This window comes from Passer montanus, unplaced genomic scaffold, assembly GCF_014805655.1.
Source record: "Passer montanus isolate IOZ18808 unplaced genomic scaffold, ASM1480565v1 scaffold11, whole genome shotgun sequence".
Lineage (NCBI taxonomy): Eukaryota > Metazoa > Chordata > Aves > Passeriformes > Passeridae > Passer > Passer montanus.
The window spans coordinates 10,419,996-10,442,481 of record NW_024357613.1 but is presented as its reverse complement, the minus strand read 5'-3'; the positions used below and the strand labels follow the sequence as shown (position 1 = coordinate 10,442,481).

The window sequence follows — 22,486 nt, the reverse complement described above, 5'->3', positions numbered from 1 at the left end:
ATTACTGCACCAATGTCAAAGTTTACTCAAACTTGAAGTTTTTAATCTGGCACTTGTCACAAAAATCAAAGCAATGTTTAATCCCACACACAAAAAATAAAATGTATACAACAATTTGAGTTAGTAACACTCAAGCAAATAATGTCTTATTTTGACAGTCAAACTCAGCTTACATTTGGTTTTAGGGATCATGTTTCCCAGGGCTTGTTTTTAATAGCTTCATCAAACCTGAGTCAACCAAGCTCAGATTACATAATATATTTTTTTAGCCTTGGTTAAAAATTAGATAGAACATAAACCCAGGTAAATATGTGGCACTATATTTTGCAGCCCCAAAGTCACGTGTTAGAATGAAATGCAAACTTGAGAATCTAATAAACTGTATATTTATTACCTGTAACTGATGATCTAATGTGAGATATGCCATTGGGATGGAGTTATCTGACCCATTGGTCTCTGTAAAAATACCAAGAAAACTTTAATGTATTTAAAAGGAGTTAATTTTATTATTACAGGACAAAAACAAGAAGTCTAAGTAATTACACAATACACAATCTGAATGTGGATAAGCAGATGGAAATAGCAGCGTTCCAATCCCAAGGCAGATGAATCATTTTGTTTTTCTGATAGTTAAGAACATCAAAAGTATGGTCTATCACATCAAGAAAAAAAAAAATTATGGTTATCAACCTACATTTCTAGAAGCCATGTAACAGCACACAGATTTTAAAAATACCATTTTTGTACAGTTTGTGATCATTTCTGTTTATAAAAAATTTGCCATTTCATTCTTGTTTATGAAGGATCAGCCAGCCAGCCCATGCATCTAATGACTTTAAAATTAGAAGCTGTGCAAATCAGCTCTGCCAAAATAAAATAAGCACAACCTCCTGCTCAGTTTTGAAACCTGCTCCCAGTGAGGTCTCTAAGTATCTTCCTCACTACATGCTCTAGGGCATCTTCTCTGCTCCATATAGATATTTTGTGGGTAGCAAGGAACCCAATAATCTGTCTGTCTCCTGGGCATGGCTGCTCTCTTCTTACACTGCAGTTGCTCTGGATTTCTCTAGAGCTTTCATTCCAGATTTAGTATATTTCTGCATTCTTATCTTTCAGTAGCCCACAATCTGGGGGATCACAAGGTTACTGTTAAGCTTTAAGAGACACAGGAGTAAAGACACATGGAGAAACTACTGGTTTTACAGCTGCATAATTGCTACTAGAGGATTATATGGAGGAGGGTAGGTGGGAAAAAAAAGGGGCTGCTTACCCATACCCCAAAAGCACCTGCCACAGAGTAGTCGTGGTAGAGAAACTAAGGTGTTGCCCTCAAAGACTATGCTATTTCCAAGAGCAGCTTCAAAAGGAAACAGAAATAAGAGGGTGGGAATGGAGAAAAAGTGGTTAAGGGTATGCTTGTAAGGAAACTGGAAGGTGGTAAAAACAAGAAGAAAAAAGAAAAAGGAAACAACCCTAAAACCAGAGACTTAATCACCATGGTATCTTAAATGCAATCAACATGAGAAGTCCTTCCCTACATTAGGCTATTGCCATATACAGATATTGTGACAATGAGTTGCAATGCTTCAAAAATACATCAATACATGTAAATGCTTCAGGTGACATTCCCGAGTGTTTCAGCACCACGTCACAGAACTGCAAATTCTCCTTGATTGACCAGATACAGCTGCATCCTTGTTTTATCACTTTGCTTCATTAAATTAAAACCATAGCATCTTTTACAGAAACACAGAATTATTTCTGTCCTCAGAAATTTGAACAGTTCTTTGTGCATGGTCCACATAAATCTAGCAAGAAAAATTATACATATGGCACATTCTGTATTTACCCGAGTATAAGGTGACAAATTTCTGTGGGCCAGAAAACAAACTTGACTTTTAGCTCCAGTGCTGTGCTGCATTTAAGACCAAAAACTCAGCACAAACTTTTGTTGCACTGGCTTATGATTTCCCAATGAGCCCTTGACTGGGTAAGAGCTTGCTTCCAATGTGAGGCAGCAATTCCCATTAGTGCTCACAGCCTAAAGCAACTCGGGGTCCACGCTGCACAAGAGGGCCAAAGGTGGGCTGCAGCAGTGGGAAAGGGCTTGGGAAAGTTATGAGTGACAAGGCACTGACTTGTGGTCAGGCAAAGCAACAAAGGAAAGAAAGAAGAAAATAGGGAAGCAAAACACAAGAATGTGTTGTCCTCCCACTAAAACAGGAAAAAAAAGTGCATCTTACATAATCACCTGATATTTGGTAAAATGCAAGTGAGCAAATATAAATACAAATTTATCTATATATACATATGCTTGTGCAAGAGTCAGTCACCACATGAGTTTCATTTTGCAGTTGGTTACAGGAAGAGTCTGATCATCCAGATGAAAAGATCACAAGAAAAAGATTACAGCATTTGAGGCACTCTGAAGTACCATCTTGAGACTAAATTTAAGATTCAACATGTACATTTTGGCAACAAAAATGTAATTTTTATTTATACTCTAAAACTGAATTTGTGGGGATCCATTTTTTCCTGCATTCCAGTACTGGTTCTTTTCATAACAGAATGCATTATGACTTTTAAAATCAAACTGAACTATTCAATTATCTTCATTCTTAATCCTATTTCATAACAAAAGAACAGTGATGCTACAGTAGAAGTATTTACAATGTTTCTAGAAACACATGTTAGTGCATTTAAAACCAGCAATTTTGTGTGTACATCTACATTCTGCATAAGCAAAATTACAACTGAGATGGTAAACAGGAGTAACCTACTCCAGATGATACTCACCTACATAACATTTAATTCCAGATGTGAGGGCAATGAAATCTTTAAATGTGCATTCAAAATACAAATGGACAAGACTAAAATGTTTTAAGATGTCTACTCACCTAATTCTCCAAAACCACACTACACTAAAAAAGACTGCTAACAAGATGCTCATTAAATATTATTATCACTGCAATTTACAGTACCTTCCTACAAGCAAAATGTTTACAAGTTTATGTAATTTAGCAATCTATAAATAAGTATTCTTAAAGTGAATGTGAAAAACAAGGCAGTAATGTAATGACTAGATTTAAGCAGAACTTAAAAAAATCATGATCTTCACTGCTTACTTCTTTTAATGTCTGAGCACACACCCCATACCACTAACAAATAAATATTTACATTTTTACACACAAAAAAATTACACAATAAACAAAGGATTACCTGCATCATCTGGTGTCCATGGATTACGTGTTGGCTTTTCAGAGGTTGGTCCCGAGGTAGTGATCATTCTCACACTAGGACTAGATGATCTACTGCTGTTTCTACTCTCCTGAAGTGACAAAACAAAACGACAAGTTAACAGAAGATTCTTTGAGAAGTTCATTAAAAATGCAAAAAAAAATGAAGAAATATTAACCTATAGTCCTCCTTAAAAATACTTTCCCTCCCCAAGCTTTTACCCTGAATGCTCTCCTGATAGTTTGGTCTATTTTACAAGCATTGCAGGGATAATTTCATCCCCCATTTCTTCTTTACTGTGTAAAAGAAATTGATACAATTTTGCTATTCAGCATAACAATAAGCAATGCTGAACAGTGTGTTCAAGATCTTTACAGAAAATCATGACAATATGTTTGGTGATTTTTGCACCATCATTCAATGAAATCTAGCACCTCTGTAACACAAAGAGGAAATAAAGTTTCTTTCCAACGTTTAATCAATGAACAGAACTACATTCAATAAAAGGAATACAGCTAAGTAGCTGCACTAGACTACCATGTATTAATCTACAGTTTTCTTCTGGTTCTTTTGTTAACTCAGAGGTTATGTGATTATTCTTCAGAAAATATGAAAAAGAGCCTAATCAAAAAGGATCACTCAACCGAAGCACAGCAATCAGAAAATGAGTACATTCTCCCTCATGAAGCAAATTAAGAACTGAACCAAGATTCCGAAGGCTGTTTTTTCATGTACTCTTTGACTCCTCCAATCTTTTGTTTACCAAAGCATAAAAACATAATACAGATTTCATTATTCTGCTAAGCTGCTTTTTCAGAAATGTTATTTACAATATATATGTTTCTATTTCACATACTCCTTCAGTGACATTAAATTAACACAGTAAAGGATTTAAGACTATAAGCCCCAGCAAGTTTCTCAGAAAAAAATGAAAAGGAAGATGCTATCAAAACAGAGCTATTTTCAAGATGGTGTATTTATCACAAAATGATTCATTAAATGACTCAATTTTTCAAAATAAGCACTCAAATATACATTAACTAGAAACTATATTTCTTTATGACTTTATTTCCAAATATCCTACTTTAAGTTTTAAAATTCAGGATTCTGGCCCAGTAATGATCCAAAGAATGACAAGATTATACACACTGAAACATCCATTATTTCAAATGCATAGTCCTTCTGTGATGTTTATTAAGCATTTTGTGTTTTATATTAATATCTAGCAACAAGACTATAAACTGTAGAAGTAATCTGATGGATATTATCAAGATGATGGCATCAGACATTTAAAAAAACCTTTTGTGTTGGAGTCTTTGACATTAAGTAAGGTTTAGTTGCTGAGCTTACTGTTAGTGTTCTCAGATATGAATGATAAACACCCTGTTTATGTAAAAGATCAGAAGATAGAGAAAGCACTTGTAACAGCATAAAAGTTCTTTAAGCAAAGAGATTTGTTGACTATCTATAGAGGATAGTGAAGGGCATCTGAGAAATACTCTAGTTACAGTAACTTCTCAGTGCTTTACCAGTTTGTTTTGGTCCACCAAACAAAACCACATTTCTTTGATATCTTTATTTACATGAAATTCAGCAGATATAGAAATGAAGGAATCACATCTGAAGCATAACTAAAAAGCACTATGAAGCTGAAGGGAAGTTTCCAAAAGTGAACACCAGTTAGATTACAGTGTTTGAGCGTGTGTTGAGTGAGATGCTTTAGGCCACCTGGATGGCAGCCCCTCTGACAGGTAAAGGCCATTGTCTGGACTTTAGCAATCAGTTTCTGCTTCCTCCAGACTTGCTAGCAGGTTACTCTCAAATCATCTTTGCCAGGTGGTCAAATCCACATGGCATTCTTAGCTTCCATTTCTCAAAGACTTACAGTCTTGAAAAAAGCTGGCACGCTCTGAGTAATAATCTTCCCTCAAGCTTAAATTAAACAGGCAACATGATTTAAAGAAATCATCATTACTAGTTCTGTTTCCTCATCTCATCTGTGAATTTTATCTTGCTGTGAAAGGGGAGAATAAAACCCAAATGTGCATGTGTGACAAATTTCACAATCTCATGGACAGAATGATTCATCTGTGTAATATCAGATCCCCAAATTATCCCACTTAGCTTGCATGCATATGGGCATGTACATTCTGACCTTGCTTCTCAACTGTTCATATCAGTATATGACTTTCTTTACCACAGTAATTTTTTTCACTTCAAAGTAACCTGTAAAAGTTATGAAGACCCAGCAATAATTATGACACCCCCTCTCCCCCAAAAACCCACAACCCCAAAACAAAACAAAAAACCCAAAAGTTTAAATGAGGAAGTAGGTAAGTAGGTATTTTCTGTATTTATGGTAGTACTGTAAAAGGTGAGTACAAAACAACCAAACCAATAAAAGATACACAGGCAAGGAGATGGATACCACACAGCATCAGATCACAGCCTGCATATCTTGGGTCATTATGCCAGATATGTTTCTCAGTATCCATATAAAACATGGAATTTTATTAAGATTGCATGCAGTATAAACAGCAATTTGCTGTGTTCCTTCAAATCCCCCAAAATATTAGTAGTTGCACATGTTTCTATGTTGAAAAGGTGTTTAGGCAAGAGCAATAGCAACAGACAGATTACACACTAAAATGTTTTGAAGTGCAGGTACAGGGAAATAGGCAGAAGAAAAAAAAAGGAGAAATTAACAGAGCATCACAGTATATAGACAGAAACAAACAAAAATGTAGCATTTGATTTTAGAAGGGACAATTGCATAAGTGCTGCTTACGTCACTTGGAGTAAGGACCAGTCTAAGGTCACCAAGTGTTAAAATCTGTGAAAATTCAGACCTGAACACATGTTCTCAACGCCAAATCGCTCTAACAGCTGATCCAAAGACGGAAAACCCTTGACCTAGCAAATTTCCTATCTAAACTGTTGATGCTGAGTAGTAAAATTCTCCGCAAAGTACTATTACTGTCTGCTGTTGAGAACACCAGTAAAGAGCAATACTGCTAAGCACCTTAAGTGTCTCAACAACATAAACATAGTAATTGTCAGCCATACAAGACAGGCAAAAAAAACTTCCAAGAGCACACCGACACAAAATAGACATACAATCACAAAACATAAAGGGTGGTCAAATGAAAACAGACAAACAGGTACAAAGGACCAAGAGTTCTGGACTACCCCTCTCAGGTAAGCACCCAAACTTTGGTAGATGTATTATTAAATATTTATTGAACATATACACATATATTAATTAATATTATATATACATATATTTGATTATTTACATACAAGCCTGGTATTTTCCTTCACCTTAAGAAAAATACCATTCTGAATTGGAAAAACCTTTCTAATTAAAAACCAGTAGTAGTAACAGAATGATTTTCTATAGACACAATAGCAGCAATTTCCACAAAAATACATTCAATAAAAATATTTCTGATCAGCTTTACTGTGTCAAATAGATAAAAGCCAGGGAAGAGGCACCATGGCAATCCTGCAGTTTTGAGTGGGAGAGGACCTTCCATGGCCTGTGTGAGGAAACAGAGGGGCCATGGCTGCTTGGTGAAGAGGGCTGTGCCACAGAGTGGGTGTAAGGGAGAATGGAAAGCACGGAAGAAGGATGTTTGCAATGAAGGGAGCAAGGGGGAAGGGGATTTTCACTTTAGAAAGGATACCCTAGATATGGTGTGGTACATACGGGGAGATTGGATAAACTCACCAGAGCTATGCCACTCAGATGTTTTTTCTGCTTTGGCTTATAGGTTGCTTATATGGACAGCACCTCAAAATTTCTAATAAAAAATCAAGGCACTGAGGTCCAGATGTATAAAAACCCATAAAGATTAATCTTAAGTCTTTAGCCATAATTACATTGTGCTCTGTTTCTTCATAGTTTTCCAATTTTTTTAAATATACATAAGCATGTGTACATCAAAAGTTAGCATCAGTTTTAGCAGACTCCTTTATCTCTCCTCACATCAAAAAGGGGATAAAAATTCATTATTTGTTTATATGGACAGTGCAAAAATATCTTTGAAACTGCATTTTTCATGTGTGTTAAAATACTGTTTTCCAGATGTTACCATGTTTCCAAAGAAACTGCAGGATAGCAACAGACAATTGTAATTCTTCCACTTACATTTCCAATATGTACACTATTAGAAGCAAGAAAGTAAAATATGACTCTGGTACTTCTCTAGACCCACAGGAGATATTGGTGAGGTAAACATAAAACAAAATTTCTTTATCCTTCTGTTCACAAGGACGACTTAGCTAGAAAACCCATACAAGCAGTAGAACAGCTTTCAAAGAAAGATTATTATAATAGTTATTAAGATATAAAGCAAATTATGAAGATTTGAAATATCAACCAGTCATTAAAATGAACAGAATGAAAACTTTTAAATAAAAAAGCTATAATTAAATATATTCGTACATCAATCAGCACAATTTGGTATAACTGATGTATTGTCACTTAATTTTTTCCCTCAAGTCTTGCATAATTTTAATTCTACAATTAAATGAATAGGGTAAATTAGTTCCTAAATTTTGCAGATTGACTTCTTTCTAACAAACCTGTCTTCTCTGAAGATATTAAAATATATTATGCAGACTTGTTATTTTCTGGTAGATGTGCACAGTATATTTACTAATACCTACAGGATTGATGAGGTTTCTATAGGTGGCTATCATACTCCATGGAATTAAAGAAAAATTAAAGGTTATCTTCCTGATAATTTCACCCCCCAAGAATTACCTATTTTAGATTATTGCAGTAGGCTGTTTAATAAGGAAACCTGATTTACCTGATCAATATGCTAAGCACCAGTATCCCACACTCAAATAATAACAGGGATCTCAAAATTGCTAGTTCACACTAAGGATCAAACAGTCTCTGTGAATCGTTGCAGCAATTAAAAACACAAAATAACCACATCTGAATGAAGCATTAGCTCTACTTTTCTCATTTAAAACTGAAATGAAACTAGGAGCATGTTATGTAGCATACCACTGCCTCTGTTACCATGGCAGTTACAATACCAGACAAATAGCGATGTTATTATAAAATACCTTTTTGAAATAGTGGGTTTTTTAAACAAAACTTTTTGACAACACCTGCTGTAAATCTTTTACAAGAAATAGAGAGATATCTCTGTAATTTACTATTCAGGATTCAGAGACTGATAATAAATAACATTTATTATACTGATGCACATGCTTTTTATTTTCATGCAGAAAGTGAGTCTATATATAACTGCTTTATACAATAAGTAGTAATTATAATTGTTTCCTACATACAGAATGATGAAAAGGCTTTCCTGTGTAACATGTGCCCTCAGCCAAATTAAGCAGCGCACAAAAAAACATGTGTACATAAAGTGATAAATACTGCATAAGCTATAGAGAAAATGCTTCTCATCTAGAGCTCATTCATAGTTACCCTCATGGAATCTCATTTCAATGCAATACAAACAACACTACAGTCTGCCAAGCTTCCACATCATTTCTATGAAAGCATCAAAGGTGAAGATTTCCAGATCGGTTCCCCAGTACAGATTTGGTGCTGACTTTACTGAAAGGCAAAGAAGAGATAAGAAGGACGTTACCTGACTGGACTCTGTTCCAGCAACACTAAGATCTTGAATGGATCTGCGCCTCTGCTGTCCGTTTCCTGCTGGGAAAAAAACAAAACAAAAACAAACCAGTGAAATATATTCAGAACAAAATAAGAAGGGTGCGACTGTTGCAGAGGAGCTTGGAATTTGTACAAATCCACAGAGACAAAGTGAGAGAGGGGGAGAGACAGCTGCAGAATTTTAACTCAAAACATGCTGGCCTGTCAACAAAAAGTATACCCTAATACAATAACCACTCCTACCACATGAATAGCTGCTGCACTCTACTCCACCATCTTCTGTCACATGTATTTGGTCAGGCTTAGTACTTGGGGCAGGAGCTGATGACGACATCTATTTCAAGTGCGTTACGTTATGGGGATTTCTAAAAGCTAAACCACAAAGATAACAGGCTGCCAGCTTTAACCTGTTGCTCTTTGGCTTGCTCAAGGAACACAGCAGGGACTTCTGCCTGCGTGACGCTCCCCTCAAGAAAAGTAAGAAGCGAAAGCGCTTCCTTCTGGTCTCCTGTCTCCTTCAGGGGAATGAAACTATGTCCTGTTCTCATGCTCTGAGTAGTGTGAAAAGGGGACCGTTCAGCTAAATCACATCTCACCATCAACCTACGAAGCACAATGCTGTAATCTTTTCCTCTTCTCCTTCCACCTGTTCGCAATTATCCACCAGTGACAGCTACATAAAACAGTTTAAATTTTAGCACTGACAAGCAATCAAAGGCATTTTCAGGAAACAAAATCTCCTTAAAAATAAAAGGAGATTATGCAACAGAATCTCCCTGACTACTTTGATTTTTATTACAGTGATTGTTTATATTATCTCTTGAGAGCAGGTCAGCTGTCCAAAAGGAAACACCAAAATGTCCCGAGTAACAGCTGACAATGCTCAAAATTCTTGCTCTTAGCTCTGCATTACGTAACTCTGCTACTGGAGGGGAGCATCTGAAACATGTACTGCAGCCATGGCAGCCCCTCGCCCAGCAGCCCCACACTCAGCCACCAACACAGCTCACTCAAAGCCCTGCAAAAGGCATCACATTGCTGACCTTTTAGATACTTCTCATTCAGCATAATTCCCACGACTCCAAGCCTATCCTGACACGTGTTTTGAATTGCAACAGTTACTACAAAAATGTAAGACTATTTATTATTGACTAATATATTTAATAAGCCTTTAAATTTTTAAATATATGCATTATTACAAATAGGAACACACTACCACAAAACAGCAATACAAAATGCTTAGTGCCACTTTATCAATTTGTCATGATGATTTAAAATTTATAGAAGGTACTTTGAGAAATGAGCATATAAGAAAGTCAAGCAGGATTCTAAAACAGGAATAGACTTTTTGCTCTGACTACAAATGGATTTGAATTGCAACTGTTCTGTGGTCTTGGTATTTTGCTTCTGAAATTCAGGGAAAGTATATACTTACCTAAGCAACAATGGCTAAGTTTGTTTAGTACTTTCATATGGGGATCTTGTGAATTACAAATCTACGTCAAAATGTCTGAACTTGTTCATTTGCAGTGAACTTTTTCTCTATGCAATTGTTTAAGAAACAAGATTATACATTTAATAGAATTCTGTGCTGTGGATACTTCATCTGGCTGCCACAGCTCATCTCAATATGCAACATATGTGCAATCCACCCACGACCGATACAAAATTATGTGCACATTTCATTCAACAACATTGTTATAAAATTAGCTCAGCTGAAATAGGCTTGCAAAAATATCTGAAATTCTCATTTCAGATTAGCAACATTTGTGAATTTAAAGAACCCAGCGCATGTGTTGCTGAAATATTAGAACATGGCTGCCAAAATGTTAAAATAATCAGGGTGGGGTGCAAGAAAGAAAAGAAAATGCCTTGCGGGAAGTGAAGGGGTGGGGGGGAAAGAGGGGCCAAAACTACTGTTGTAAAAAATGAACACCTTTAACTGAAATATCTTCGAGTTAGTAGCATGAGGGAAGAGCAAGCTCCACTAGGCAATGCCATTTTAATTAGTATAGTACTGCAGACATCTGGCAAATAGCTTCAACAAGGCAGAAACAGACTACGAATCAACAAATACTTATTGCTCCAGATTCAAGACAAATTTCAATTGAAAAATATGCTATACAACACAACAAAAAATATTTATTTGAAAAGATCATGGGTACTTCTTTATGTTTTTCACTCCCAGTTTTGATCTTGTTCTTACCTCTATGTCCATTCAAAAATATTTTTTCCTCATTATAAAACTAAGAGATTGGTACACAGACAGAAGTTAATCCACAGTAACTTAATGCACAGTGTCAGGCTTTTGGTGGTTTACAGGATTTTAAGATTAAAAAGCAAATGTTAGAAATATACTTCATGGCCTCAGAACAACCCATTTCACATAGTGTTGTTTATTTTCTAAAATTAAATTCTAAAGGAACAGGAAACTTCCATCACGTCCTGCCCCACATACTGTAGGCAAAAATAAATTGTACAACTTATTAAGCTTTTGATCACCACCCCCACCCAGCCGCCAAATATCCAGACCAGCTATAACCTCTCCTCCCTGCCCTTTAGCAGATATTTGCATCTCCTTTTACACTTTCTTATTTACTCACAGTCCTCTCTCTTCCTTACACACCTACAGGGCTAAAGCCTCTCTCACAGTGCAGGATGATTAGTGACTGCAACACTGCTATAAGACATTCTGAAGAAGTTAAAACATTGATCTGATTTCCAGAAGAATTAAGTGATCTGAGAAGACAAGGGTGGGATTTCTGGCATACATTGATTTTAACTGTACAGACCTACAGCATCCATAATTCCTATCCACCTTCTAAAGACTCTCTACAAAAATGTGTCTATCTTGAGTAATCATTTATGCAGTGTCAATGCTATAAAAATTGTAACGCTGTGGCACAGTTTCAGATGACAAAATTACAAAGCCAAATGCACACATGCTAAATGCACGAGATGTCTAACATTGCCAGTGTAGAGAAGGTTGTACTTGTAGGTATATTTGCTAGATGCTCCTTGAATGGTTCCTACCAGAAAAGTATACAAACTAGAATTCAGATTTTGTTTCTTTAAACATAAAGATACCTAAACCTTTTGTACTTATTAGGGTTTTCATTTTTTATATATATAAATATGTATATAAAAATAAAGTTGATGCTTATAACCTGTGCTATACATACTGTAAATGAAAAAAAAAAGAACTGATATATCACTAGGCTATCTGGTTACAGGATACCACCACTGCAAACTCATATGCTAAGCTGTTATACAAAGGAGGAATTTTTTGACCCATTTTTCAGTTTTTAAGTTCTGTAGGCTAGTAACACAAAATACCACCTTAAATGAACAAATAGCTCTCTTCGCTCTTATAGTACTTACTTAGAAAGAAGAGCAAATATATTCTAAAAACTTCCCCTTCTGACAATATTTTACCTTTAATTGATAAAGTATGTATTTTACGACCTTGGAAGCATAATCAGTTCATGGACGAAATGCAGTTGAGGCAACGCATTACGAAAACCCCCAATGATAGCAGATGTAGCACTCATACTTCCAAAATAGCCCTGCCCAAAGCAGCTGACTCACGGTAACATGCCTGCCTGGTGCTTCCCCTCTCCGGGCAGCAGCTGCTCTACCATGTGCTCAGCACAACTCCAGGCAGCAGCACAGACCGGCACTTGTGCGGCTCCAAGGACAGGGACGAGCTGCTCGCCCCGCCGAGGGACGCGCCCAGGGAAGTCCGGAGAAGCGGGTCTGTGGCACAAGTAGTATAGAAAATAACTGGGTGGGACGGAGATGGTGGTGACAGTTTGGGGGTCTTGGAAGCTTAGGGGTCTAGAAAGTGAAAAGTGTGTTCAGAGACCAGAACTGAGAGCCTTGTGCTGAAAGAGTAAAGAAAGGAAAGAAGTGAGAAATATACAGATGACTATAATTAGTTTACTGGGCAGATGATCATGCTCTGTCATGTAATGATTAATCTCATTTTTTTCTGGCTTTGGGATTATTACTGAAAAGCTGTTCTGACAACCGGAAAACTTTCAATATAAAGCCCAGATTTATTTGCAGACAATTTACATATTTTTTCTGTAGTGCCAATACTGTCTTTTAGCCTGGTTTTTAGCAGCAGATTCATCTATAATAAATAATTATTCATTCTCAGCTTTCACTTAGTGAGCTAAAAAAAGCCATGCTTTCAGATTTGTTTTCATACTCTCTATACTCCTCTTATCCTAGTAACTCTTCTTCACATTATTTGAGTGCATGTATGTTTCTATTATATGGCTGACCAGAACAGTATGTTCAATTCCTGATTCAAACTCAACAAGGGCCAGCAACAGTGCCAGTGCTTCTTTATCTTTCCTGGAAATGAACCTTAAGATTTCAGTTTTTCACAACTACATTAGATTCATGGCTCATACTACTTGGTATTAATCTGCATGCATGTGCTATGATTCCATGTCATCTTATTAACAGAAATTGTTGTTAGTGCATGACCCTGGATTTTACCCTATTCAGTCACAGCAAAATTGTCCCTATGTGATACTCTAATCCTCCTCTTAATGAATAGCTGCTTCTGATAAAACATTAACTCAAACACTTGTCACTTAAATACTTTAGAAATAAATTTTGAGAAAACTCCTTAATATGCTCGCACCAACCCTATACCTTTTTTTATTTCTACAGGTTTCTATTTCTTTCATATGTATTCCAAATTCTTGAAATTCCCATCCTGTCAAGTTCAATTAAGATAGACCAGGTGAAGAATTTTTAATGACTGCCTCTGCCTAAGTAAGAAATCAATAGACTGGCACAATACAATCTGTTTTGTGAAAACAACATTGTATTTTATTTAATTGACTTCTTAGTTTTTGCCTGAAAGTTTAAAGGTTTCTGGAAGCCTCAATGTTTTTATGGACAGACAGGGTATAGAGACAAGATGCACCCACTAGCTTCTAGAGCTTATTCACCAGGCTCTCATCCTGAGTTAACACTGAACTGGACAGATGTCTCACTTTCGCTTTCCTTGCTTTCTCAGGATTTCATTCATGTCAGTGCAGGGCAGGACCACTTGAAACTTACAGTGGAAAGCTACTCTAGTAAACTTTTTGGCCAATTTGTTAGCTTCAGTGCCAAAGAGGTTTGCTTTTTTATGGGTGCTATTGCTCTTTGGAATCTACTTTCTCATATTTTGTATTTTTACTGTAACCTTCAATAAAGTTATTTGAAAGAAACGTTTGTACAAAATTATCTTTTGCACTCAACTTTTAAATACCTAACAATATCAAGATGTACAAGGAAACTTCCTCAGATGACAGAAATTTAGGAAAGGAGGCCACAGTTTTTAGTGGATTCCTAGATACTTTCACTCACATTTCCTCATTTTTTGCTCCTGACATATCACTCTGAAGTGACTTGCATACTGTTAATGGTATGCCTATCACAATTTGGGATTGATTATACTTATTTTTAGGCTTTGAGAAGTATGAAATGAAAGAAAGAAAAATGTCATTCTACTAACTAAAAAAAGACTTGGGATACATGAGAATTATTCATTAAATTCCCAAATGATATTCCCATCCATGGTGCCTATTATATGAATTTTTTTTCCTATCAAAAGCCTTTCCTAGTAATTTTAGTTTGCATTAACTTAAACACAACAGCAATACCTCATGCACACACATTTTAGCCCTAGAAAAGTGTACTCAAATATAAGAATTACACAGACTAAGTGTTAATGTTTTAATCACAAATATCACACAGATTTAAAGTTCTGTAAATAATTTATCTTTGTCTTTTTTCTACCACGATCTGATTAAAAATGGGAGCCTAAACACAACAAATATCAGGGCAAAACAATTACCTAGACAGGAATTTTTCAACTTAGTTCCATTTTCACTAAATGAGGTACTGTAATACAAGACTGCCTACAGTTTTCCTCTGTAAGAAGACTCTGAACATCAAGATCTTAGGGAAAAAGTTCTTTATCAGTAGAAGTAAATTTGATTAGAAGATTGAACAATTTACTGATAAAAGTAAGTTTGTAATGAAATATCATGCTCCTCTTTACTGAAGCACTATGAAAAATTTAGTGGGATAATTTCTGGGCCTGTCCTAAAGCAACTGGAGCAAGAAGTATTTTAGCAGTCTGATCATTATTCCGGCATCTTAACCAACTGACCCGTTCACCTGGTCTGCGATACCTGGTATGATGATCTCAGGGACATCCAGAATGTTGCCAAATGAAGCAGTTTTACGATGGCCTCGTTTAGGCTTGGAATAGGCTGAAAAAATACACATATACAATACACATGCAAAACACTAAAATGGCAAGAGCAAAATTATTAAATTCCTAATACTGCATTTTTCATATATTTGGTTAAACTAGAGTTCATGCAAAAATGTGTCATGCAGAATAAACTGCATTGCTTTCCACTCATGCTTACACATAGTAAAGCAACTGTTAAAAAGCAAAAAATGCAGAACTAGCCATCATTACAACACGGTGTAATTAGTTATAGTTAGCAACACAAAAGTCAAACACAGAAAGCAGCATGGCAACACAGAAGGGAAAACCAAATGTAATTATCCAAACAGAAAACAAATTAAATTATTTAAAATCACCTATTCATTCAAAAAAAACCAAAACTTGATTGCCTGAACTTAACTAACATTTTCTCTTTAGTGTTAGGTACAAACTATTTTATTAAAAAGTCTAATAGCTAGGTACTTCTGCTTCTTTAAATCACCTCCTTTCAAAGCAAATCTCATCTATCTCTGAAAAAATATTTACTTTTACTACATTTGACAATCATTCCTGCCAGTTACCGCTTTTGCCCTACTGGTGAAGATTTTTTGTTTTGAAAGTTGGATATAACTACCAGCTTTTTAATTTCTGAATAATGTTCAAGAAACATTATACACCTTGAAATACAATCTAATAATACAATTTTTTTTTATTTTACCACTTCTGTAGTTTAAGATAAATAGTTCCTATTTAGAGACAAATCTGAAAGCATCTCCTAAAAGTAGAACATTGTAGCATACTCATCTCAGTAAGTAATATGAGGTGCATTACATGATTTACTCTTACAATTAATCTAGAGGACGATGGAAAAAGATTAAATAATTTTCAACTTGATTTAACAACAGCCCAATCCTCACCCAGCCATGCAATTTTTTTTCAGGTTCACAGAATATTATTTCTGTCACACAGTTAATGAGATTAAAAAAATAAAACAATAGAGTGCTGTTTCACCTCTTTTTGAAAAATTTGTGGTCAGATGTGCTTGACCTCATTTCTCATAGTCCACTACTGCATGAAGTGATTTTACCAAAAAATATCCAAAGAACCCCAAACCAAAACCAGTATGTTCAATATGTACTTCTATTTCAAGAAAAAGAAACCCTACAGTCATAACACAAAACCACCAAAAAGCCCTTAGATTATTCCAAATAGTAATTATTATTTCAGAGCGATCTACTTAAAGAAGACAAACTAGGAAAATTAAAATTCATACAAAGGAGGGCCAGGCTATCTCTGATAACGTCAAAAAGTTACATTAAGAATGTCAGTGACCAAAGTGAGTCCTGACATGTTTTAAAATAAAACCAGCAGAGTGTTATTACCAGGTAAGTACACAGTTGCCTTCTGTGTTAAGAAACCTTTATAGATATTCAGGGTGAGAATTGCTACACAGTCATCCAGTCAAAGACTGATAATACAAAAGACAGATTTTGGAATAAGGCTTTAAAATAAAAACATTAAAGTAAAAATAATTTAGGGACAGATAAATATTATTTCAGTACCTCACCATTAAATAAAACAAGATCCTGGAGTAATCATAACACAATGAAGAACAAAAATGAAATAGCCATGGTGCACAAGAAAGCCAGAATTTGGATATGTAATTCCTTATTAATTGCAGCTACTCGACAACCCTAATTTTAATATTGGTATAAGAGTACTCAAAGAGCTAAATGACCCTGAACTAACCAAAGTCATTTTGGTTAATTAAATCTGTTGTTATATACCATAACACAAAAAGCTTTCACATATGGAACTTAAAACCTGAAGTTTACATACATTAACAAACAGTATCTTCGATGAAGAAAAGAGACAAGAAAGTGTTTGCCAAGTATACACATTTTTATTAATTCACTCTTCTGGGATGAATCAAGATAGCTTTCATTATAACATTATGTATTTATACTTACAGATAAATTCTAATTCTCTCAAAGATTAAGGTTTAGAGATGACAATTTATATCTGAAGGAAACCTGGCAAAACACCTGTAGCTTTTTTTTAACAAAAGACAATGCTTTCTTAACCTGGTGGATGAAATCTAATTACATTTCTCATTCTGAAATCTGTCACAGTGGATTTTTAAACTTATTTGGGAACATGAACTTTAAACCTACCTCTTAATTTCAAAAGTATCATAGAGATAACCCTGAAGAAAATGTTATCATGTAAATAATTATGCTAGCAGAGATGTAATAACACTATTTCAGATAAAAAGGAGAAAGTTGTGCATCTAGAATAAATCTGTTATTTAGAAGTCTCATAACGCATTTTTTAAAAAGGTAAAAATCTAATCCAACAAAATCTCTAAAACCTTTAAAATATTCAGTTAAAATACTCAGTCTTGCTGAGTGGATAACCATAAATAAAGGCATTTACCACCCACAATTAATAAAGGACAATCAAGACTACAGGAAAAGCTTAAGTATTTTCATATGGCTACGCTTGTCAACTTTCTGTAAGACTATACATGGTTTACATTTTCCTTCCTCCTTTATTTCTTTCCCGTTCTTTAGTCTACTCCCCAAACATCATTAAATTTTACCTGTGATGGAAGCTATTCTTGCTTCTATTTCAGACATGTCAGCGCTCATCCTTTTGGCTTCTCCGGAAACAAGGGCTGACGGCGGTCGTGCGCGAACATCTGACAAGCTCTCAACACTGCTCCCACGAGATGGGGGCAAACTCAAGCGGCCAGGGTCACCCTGTTTAACAGTCACATTTGTGAAAAGAAAATTCTGCACAAGCTCCTCCATATTACACACCAGTATTCTTCTACAATATGCATTTTCAAGATTTAAAATTCATAACACAATAAATGGCAATAGTTTAGCTATTGTTGGTATATACAAATGAAATATCTGCAGCTTTGAAAATAATCAATCTAACTCCACACCGATAAAAAATCAGCAGAACTAGGCCAATATGGCCATAAGAGAATCTTAGCATTTTTGCATTCTACTAGAATTCTGCTTCAAAATTCACCTAAAATGCTTAATCCCTTCATGTCATACTAATATTTTGGTTATAAATTAAGGCAGCAATTTTCAAACATACTTTTTAAAATCTAATAAATCCCTTTAAATACATTGGAGATGTATTTAAAGGGATTTATTAGATTAAAATTAGAGCCTTCTAGTTTACCTTTTTGGCATCACACAACATTTTTCTGTCCCTTTTCTTCTATATTCTTCTCCTATTACTAACTGCATCCAATTTTGCACTATTTTGAATGAGGACAGATGTTTCAGAGCAGACACAACACTTATGTCTACCCATGTCCATTTTGTTACTATGGTTCAAAACGCACTATTTTGAATGAGGACAGATGTTTCAGAGCAGACACAACGTACTTATATCTACCCATGTCCACTTTGTTATTATGGTTCAAAATTGCACCCGTTGGCTTACCGGCTGCTTGGCTGTATTTTTGATTTGCTGTGCCAATTTTGATTCTAAACGTTTAATAGTGTCATTGGTAGAAGCTCCTTGGAAGTCACTTGGCTCCATGTTAGCATCGCTCTTGTTACTTGTGTTTGTAGAAGTGATGTCCATGAATGAACCTAGAAACCAGTAACAAGGAAAAACATTTGAAAATATCCACTAAAAATACTGAAGTGCATCTCTTGACAGCAAAGCTCTCAGATGTCTTACTTGCCTTTAAAGCAACACTCTTGAAAACTTTTAATGAAAGACAAGTAGCAAGACTACTACAGATCAATTAGTATAAGAACCAAGAGGAGTGAAAAAAAAAATATCTAAATACTATGATAATATTCTGAAGTCAATCTTTACCTCTCTCTGAAATTTTTAGGGTAGCTGTTACATTAGCAACACAACAATTAATGACAAAGACCATCATTAATCACAGAGCAGCACAAATAGCTGAAAAATATCAGCCAATATCTATTTACAGTTTGCTGTGATAAATTCACTTAAAATCATGTGCTGAGAGGTGGAGAAAAACTAGTAAAGTCAGTGAAATGCTAAAGCTGCAAATATTTTTTTTAATATAAAGATGAATAAGCTGCAAAGTAGTCAGTGAAGCTTTATAAACTAGTAAAGTCAGTGAAATGCTAAAGCTGCAAAGATTTTTTTTAATATAAAGATGAATCTTTGAAATAAAGCTGCAAAGTAGTCAGTGAAGCTTTACCCAAAATAGCAGCAATTTCTTTGGTGATAGAAAATAATTCAACCAAGCAGAGGAAGCTGAAGACATGTAAAATCAACAACTACTTAAGTGGAAAAAAATGTACTCTAAACAATGAGGAAATTTTTTTTTTGTTATTATTAAAAGGATTTCTTTGAGGGCAAATCTATCTGAAAGTCTAGCCCACATTTTGTTCCATCTACAGAAATTTCTAGTGATTTTTCTTGCACTTATTTTAAATTACTGTATTTACTGCAACTTATCATAAAACAAATGCAAGTTTAAATTGTGGAGATTGCAACTTAAACCAGGTACAGCTTTCAAGAATAGTGAAACATTTTAAATTGATAAGTCACAAACATTACGTATGAGTAGAAGAGTGTCAATTGCTAGCAATATCAATGGGGATAAAATGGAGACATTAAACTTGGGCATTTGGAGACAGCTTTTACTATAAGCTTTTTCTTCATTACCAGTACACTTCAGCAAAACCATTTGACTGAGAACACTAAATATGATGTGGTATGAGGTATTAACAAAATAAATGGGGTCTGCTGATGCTTAAGATTTTGGAAGTATTTTCCATTTTGAGTTCAGAATCAATCTAAGAATGCGCTTTATAATCTATCTGCATCATTTCATGTTGCTGTTCTTTTTCTCTAACTTATACAAATATACCTGTGCTAGTGGCAGAGTTGCTTTGGCCTTCATCTGAATACTGGCAAGGATACTGCAGAGGTTCATCAGCTCCTGGAAAGTACTGTGAAAAAACAGTAATTACTTAATAAAAAAGTAATTACAATTGTTTCAAAATTATTATTAAGTACTACCTAATAATTCATAAGTGTAAATTATATATTAAATTTATAATAATTTATTTAGAAGATAAATGAATGCAAATATTTTTAATAATGTAATACATTAGATACACCTATGACTTTGTTTATTTTCTCAAATCTATAATGAGTTATTACACCCCTTCAAAATGTATAGGGAATATATGTGTATATATATATATATGACAAATTATTTTCCTTCAATAATTTGATAATTTTTGTCAAAAAGAGAGAGGCAAAAGAAACCACGTAAACCCCACCTTTGGAGTGGGATGAAAGGCATATATTTTGTACATTAATTTTCCAGTTTAATAGTTTAAGAAATTATTAAAATACTTAAATAAATTTTTATACCCGCATCAAGTGTGTCATTATTTTAACAATTTCCTCCATGGATGGCCGTTGTGAGGGATCCTTGGACCAACAACGGGTCATTAAACTTTCAATTGGTTTAGGTAAATTTTTGATCAGTGGTGGCCGAGTACCTGCAATTGAAATTAGAAAACACCTTTAAACTTTTTAAACAGACTCTAAAACAGCTGAAAGTGTCTGATCTCTCTCCAGTATTCTGCTAAATAAATAAAGGAAAACACAGAATTAATTGTAATCTGGGTTAACTGGCCTGTACTTAATTTTCTGTCTTACAAACAAAAACTGACAAGAAAAGTTCCTTTGCACTACACAACAGCAGCAGAAAAAAATTAAACTTTTCGTTTAGTACAGGTTTGAATACATTCACTGACTGACCAAATACAGCATATTACAAAGGCTAATTAAATGTTACTTCTTTCTGAAGAATAAAGTTCTAGGCCAAACTAGGAAGCAAGTAATAACAGTCTTTGTTTCCTAATGCTGTATTCACAAGAAAAAAAAAGTAAGAAAAAAAAGTCCCCCAAGCAAACAAAAAAACAAAACAAAAAACACGAACAAAACAAAACAAACAAAGAAACGAACAGAAAAACCCAAAAGACTTAAAGTATTTTTGAAAACTGATTTTGCTCCTAAGAACACCCTGAAAAATTATCAGGCCCTGGAACTACCAATTTTGTGTGACTTTTTCATGGTCTATACTAATTTGAATAACATTTAACTTCAACTATTGTATAACTATTCAGCTTGTTTTGGCTTCAAAACAAAAAAAACAAAACAAAAAACACCAACAAAACAAAACAAACAAAGAAACAAACAGAAAAACCCAAAAGACAAAGTATTTTTGAAAGCTGATTTTGCTCCTAAGAACACCCTGAAAAATTATCAGGCCCTGGAACTACCAATTTTGTGTGACTTTTTCATGGTCTATACTAATTTGAATAACATTTTATTTCAACTATTGTATAATTATTCAGATAATTTTTGCTTCGAGTTCCTCCTCTTATTACAATTTCAATGAGAACAATTAATGGACAACCAGTTGTGTTGGATATATGAGACACTGATGGTTTGCAAAGAAAGCAGCAGTATTTAAGAATATATTAAACAGAACAAGTAATACATGAAGTAAGAATGCTACAATAGTTTTAAGTGAGATGAAGTGCACTAACACTTTGTTCTTAAGAAAAAGGAAAAAGAAAATGGAAAAAGATAAAAAAGATAAAATTTTAAAGCAAAAGTAGGTACAGATAGTGAATTTTAAAGTATACTCCCACACCTTACTGAGACTTCCTAATTTAGTACGAGATTTACAGTTAGTTTTACAGTAAATGCTTTTATGCAAGGCATTTATCACTCCTAATCTCAACGTCCAGTGTCCTTGAAAAACCAGAGAATCTCATTCTTCATTCAAAAATGGAATTTGCAAACATCTCTCTGTATGCATTATTAAGACTATAATATTAATTGATTGTATTTCTGTCTGCCCCATTCTCTTCTTTGAATAGGATATGCCTGTGCTCACCTTATGCTTCTATAATTTACTACTGAAGCAATGACACTTGGGCAGAGTACCAGCCTTCATTGCTTGTTTGTTAATTTTTTTCTTCCAAAAAGTTTGTGCTTGCATTGATGTTGTCTCTCACAAATTGCAGAAACTCTTTGCAGACATTCACTGAACTACTTCACTATCATTACTTTATTACTCAAAAAACTGTTTTCTCATGGTACCTAAAAACACAGCAGTAAAAAAGTTACACCTCAAGCATGAAGATACTACAGCCTACTCTGCTACACTGACCAATGTTACACTACTGCTTTAAAGAAAGCAGCGCATTTGAACAACACCACTGTGTCCTTTCATAGTCTAAGCTCCTGAAAATCTGTTCTGCATAGCACCTAGCAGAGTAGAGTGCTGCTCCATGAGTGCGGGTACCTAGGCA

General features: G+C 34.8%; 1 protein-coding gene and 1 long non-coding RNA gene across 11 annotated transcripts in view; one reads left to right on the top strand and one right to left on the bottom strand.

The window, feature by feature from the left end:
- Nucleotides 1–22,486, bottom strand: part of MAP3K7 (mitogen-activated protein kinase kinase kinase 7) — a 48,113-nt gene that overhangs the window by 5,382 nt on the left and 20,245 nt on the right. The window contains exons 8-16 of one of the 10 annotated variants that reach the window (XM_039730635.1): nucleotides 20,529–20,659; nucleotides 20,017–20,098; nucleotides 18,600–18,751; nucleotides 17,734–17,893; nucleotides 15,331–15,369; nucleotides 15,088–15,168; nucleotides 8,856–8,923; nucleotides 3,220–3,328; nucleotides 395–456 (exon numbers count right to left, since the gene is read on the bottom strand). In XM_039730635.1, the coding sequence (XP_039586569.1) occupies nucleotides 395–456; nucleotides 3,220–3,328; nucleotides 8,856–8,923; nucleotides 15,088–15,168; nucleotides 15,331–15,369; nucleotides 17,734–17,893; nucleotides 18,600–18,751; nucleotides 20,017–20,098; nucleotides 20,529–20,659 (884 nt within the window). Of the gene's footprint in view, nucleotides 1–394; nucleotides 457–1,270; nucleotides 1,358–3,219; nucleotides 3,329–8,855; nucleotides 8,924–9,127; nucleotides 9,261–12,319; nucleotides 12,342–15,087; nucleotides 15,169–15,330; nucleotides 15,370–17,733; nucleotides 17,894–18,599; nucleotides 18,752–20,016; nucleotides 20,099–20,528; nucleotides 20,660–22,486 lie in introns of those variants that run through there. The other 9 variants (XM_039730644.1, XM_039730717.1, XM_039730652.1 and 6 more) reach the window with 9 other exon arrangements.
- LOC120512429 lies at nucleotides 12,474–14,131 on the top strand. The gene is made up of 2 exons (XR_005630002.1): nucleotides 12,474–12,638; nucleotides 13,571–14,131. It is a non-coding gene; the product is annotated as an uncharacterized LOC120512429 (long non-coding RNA).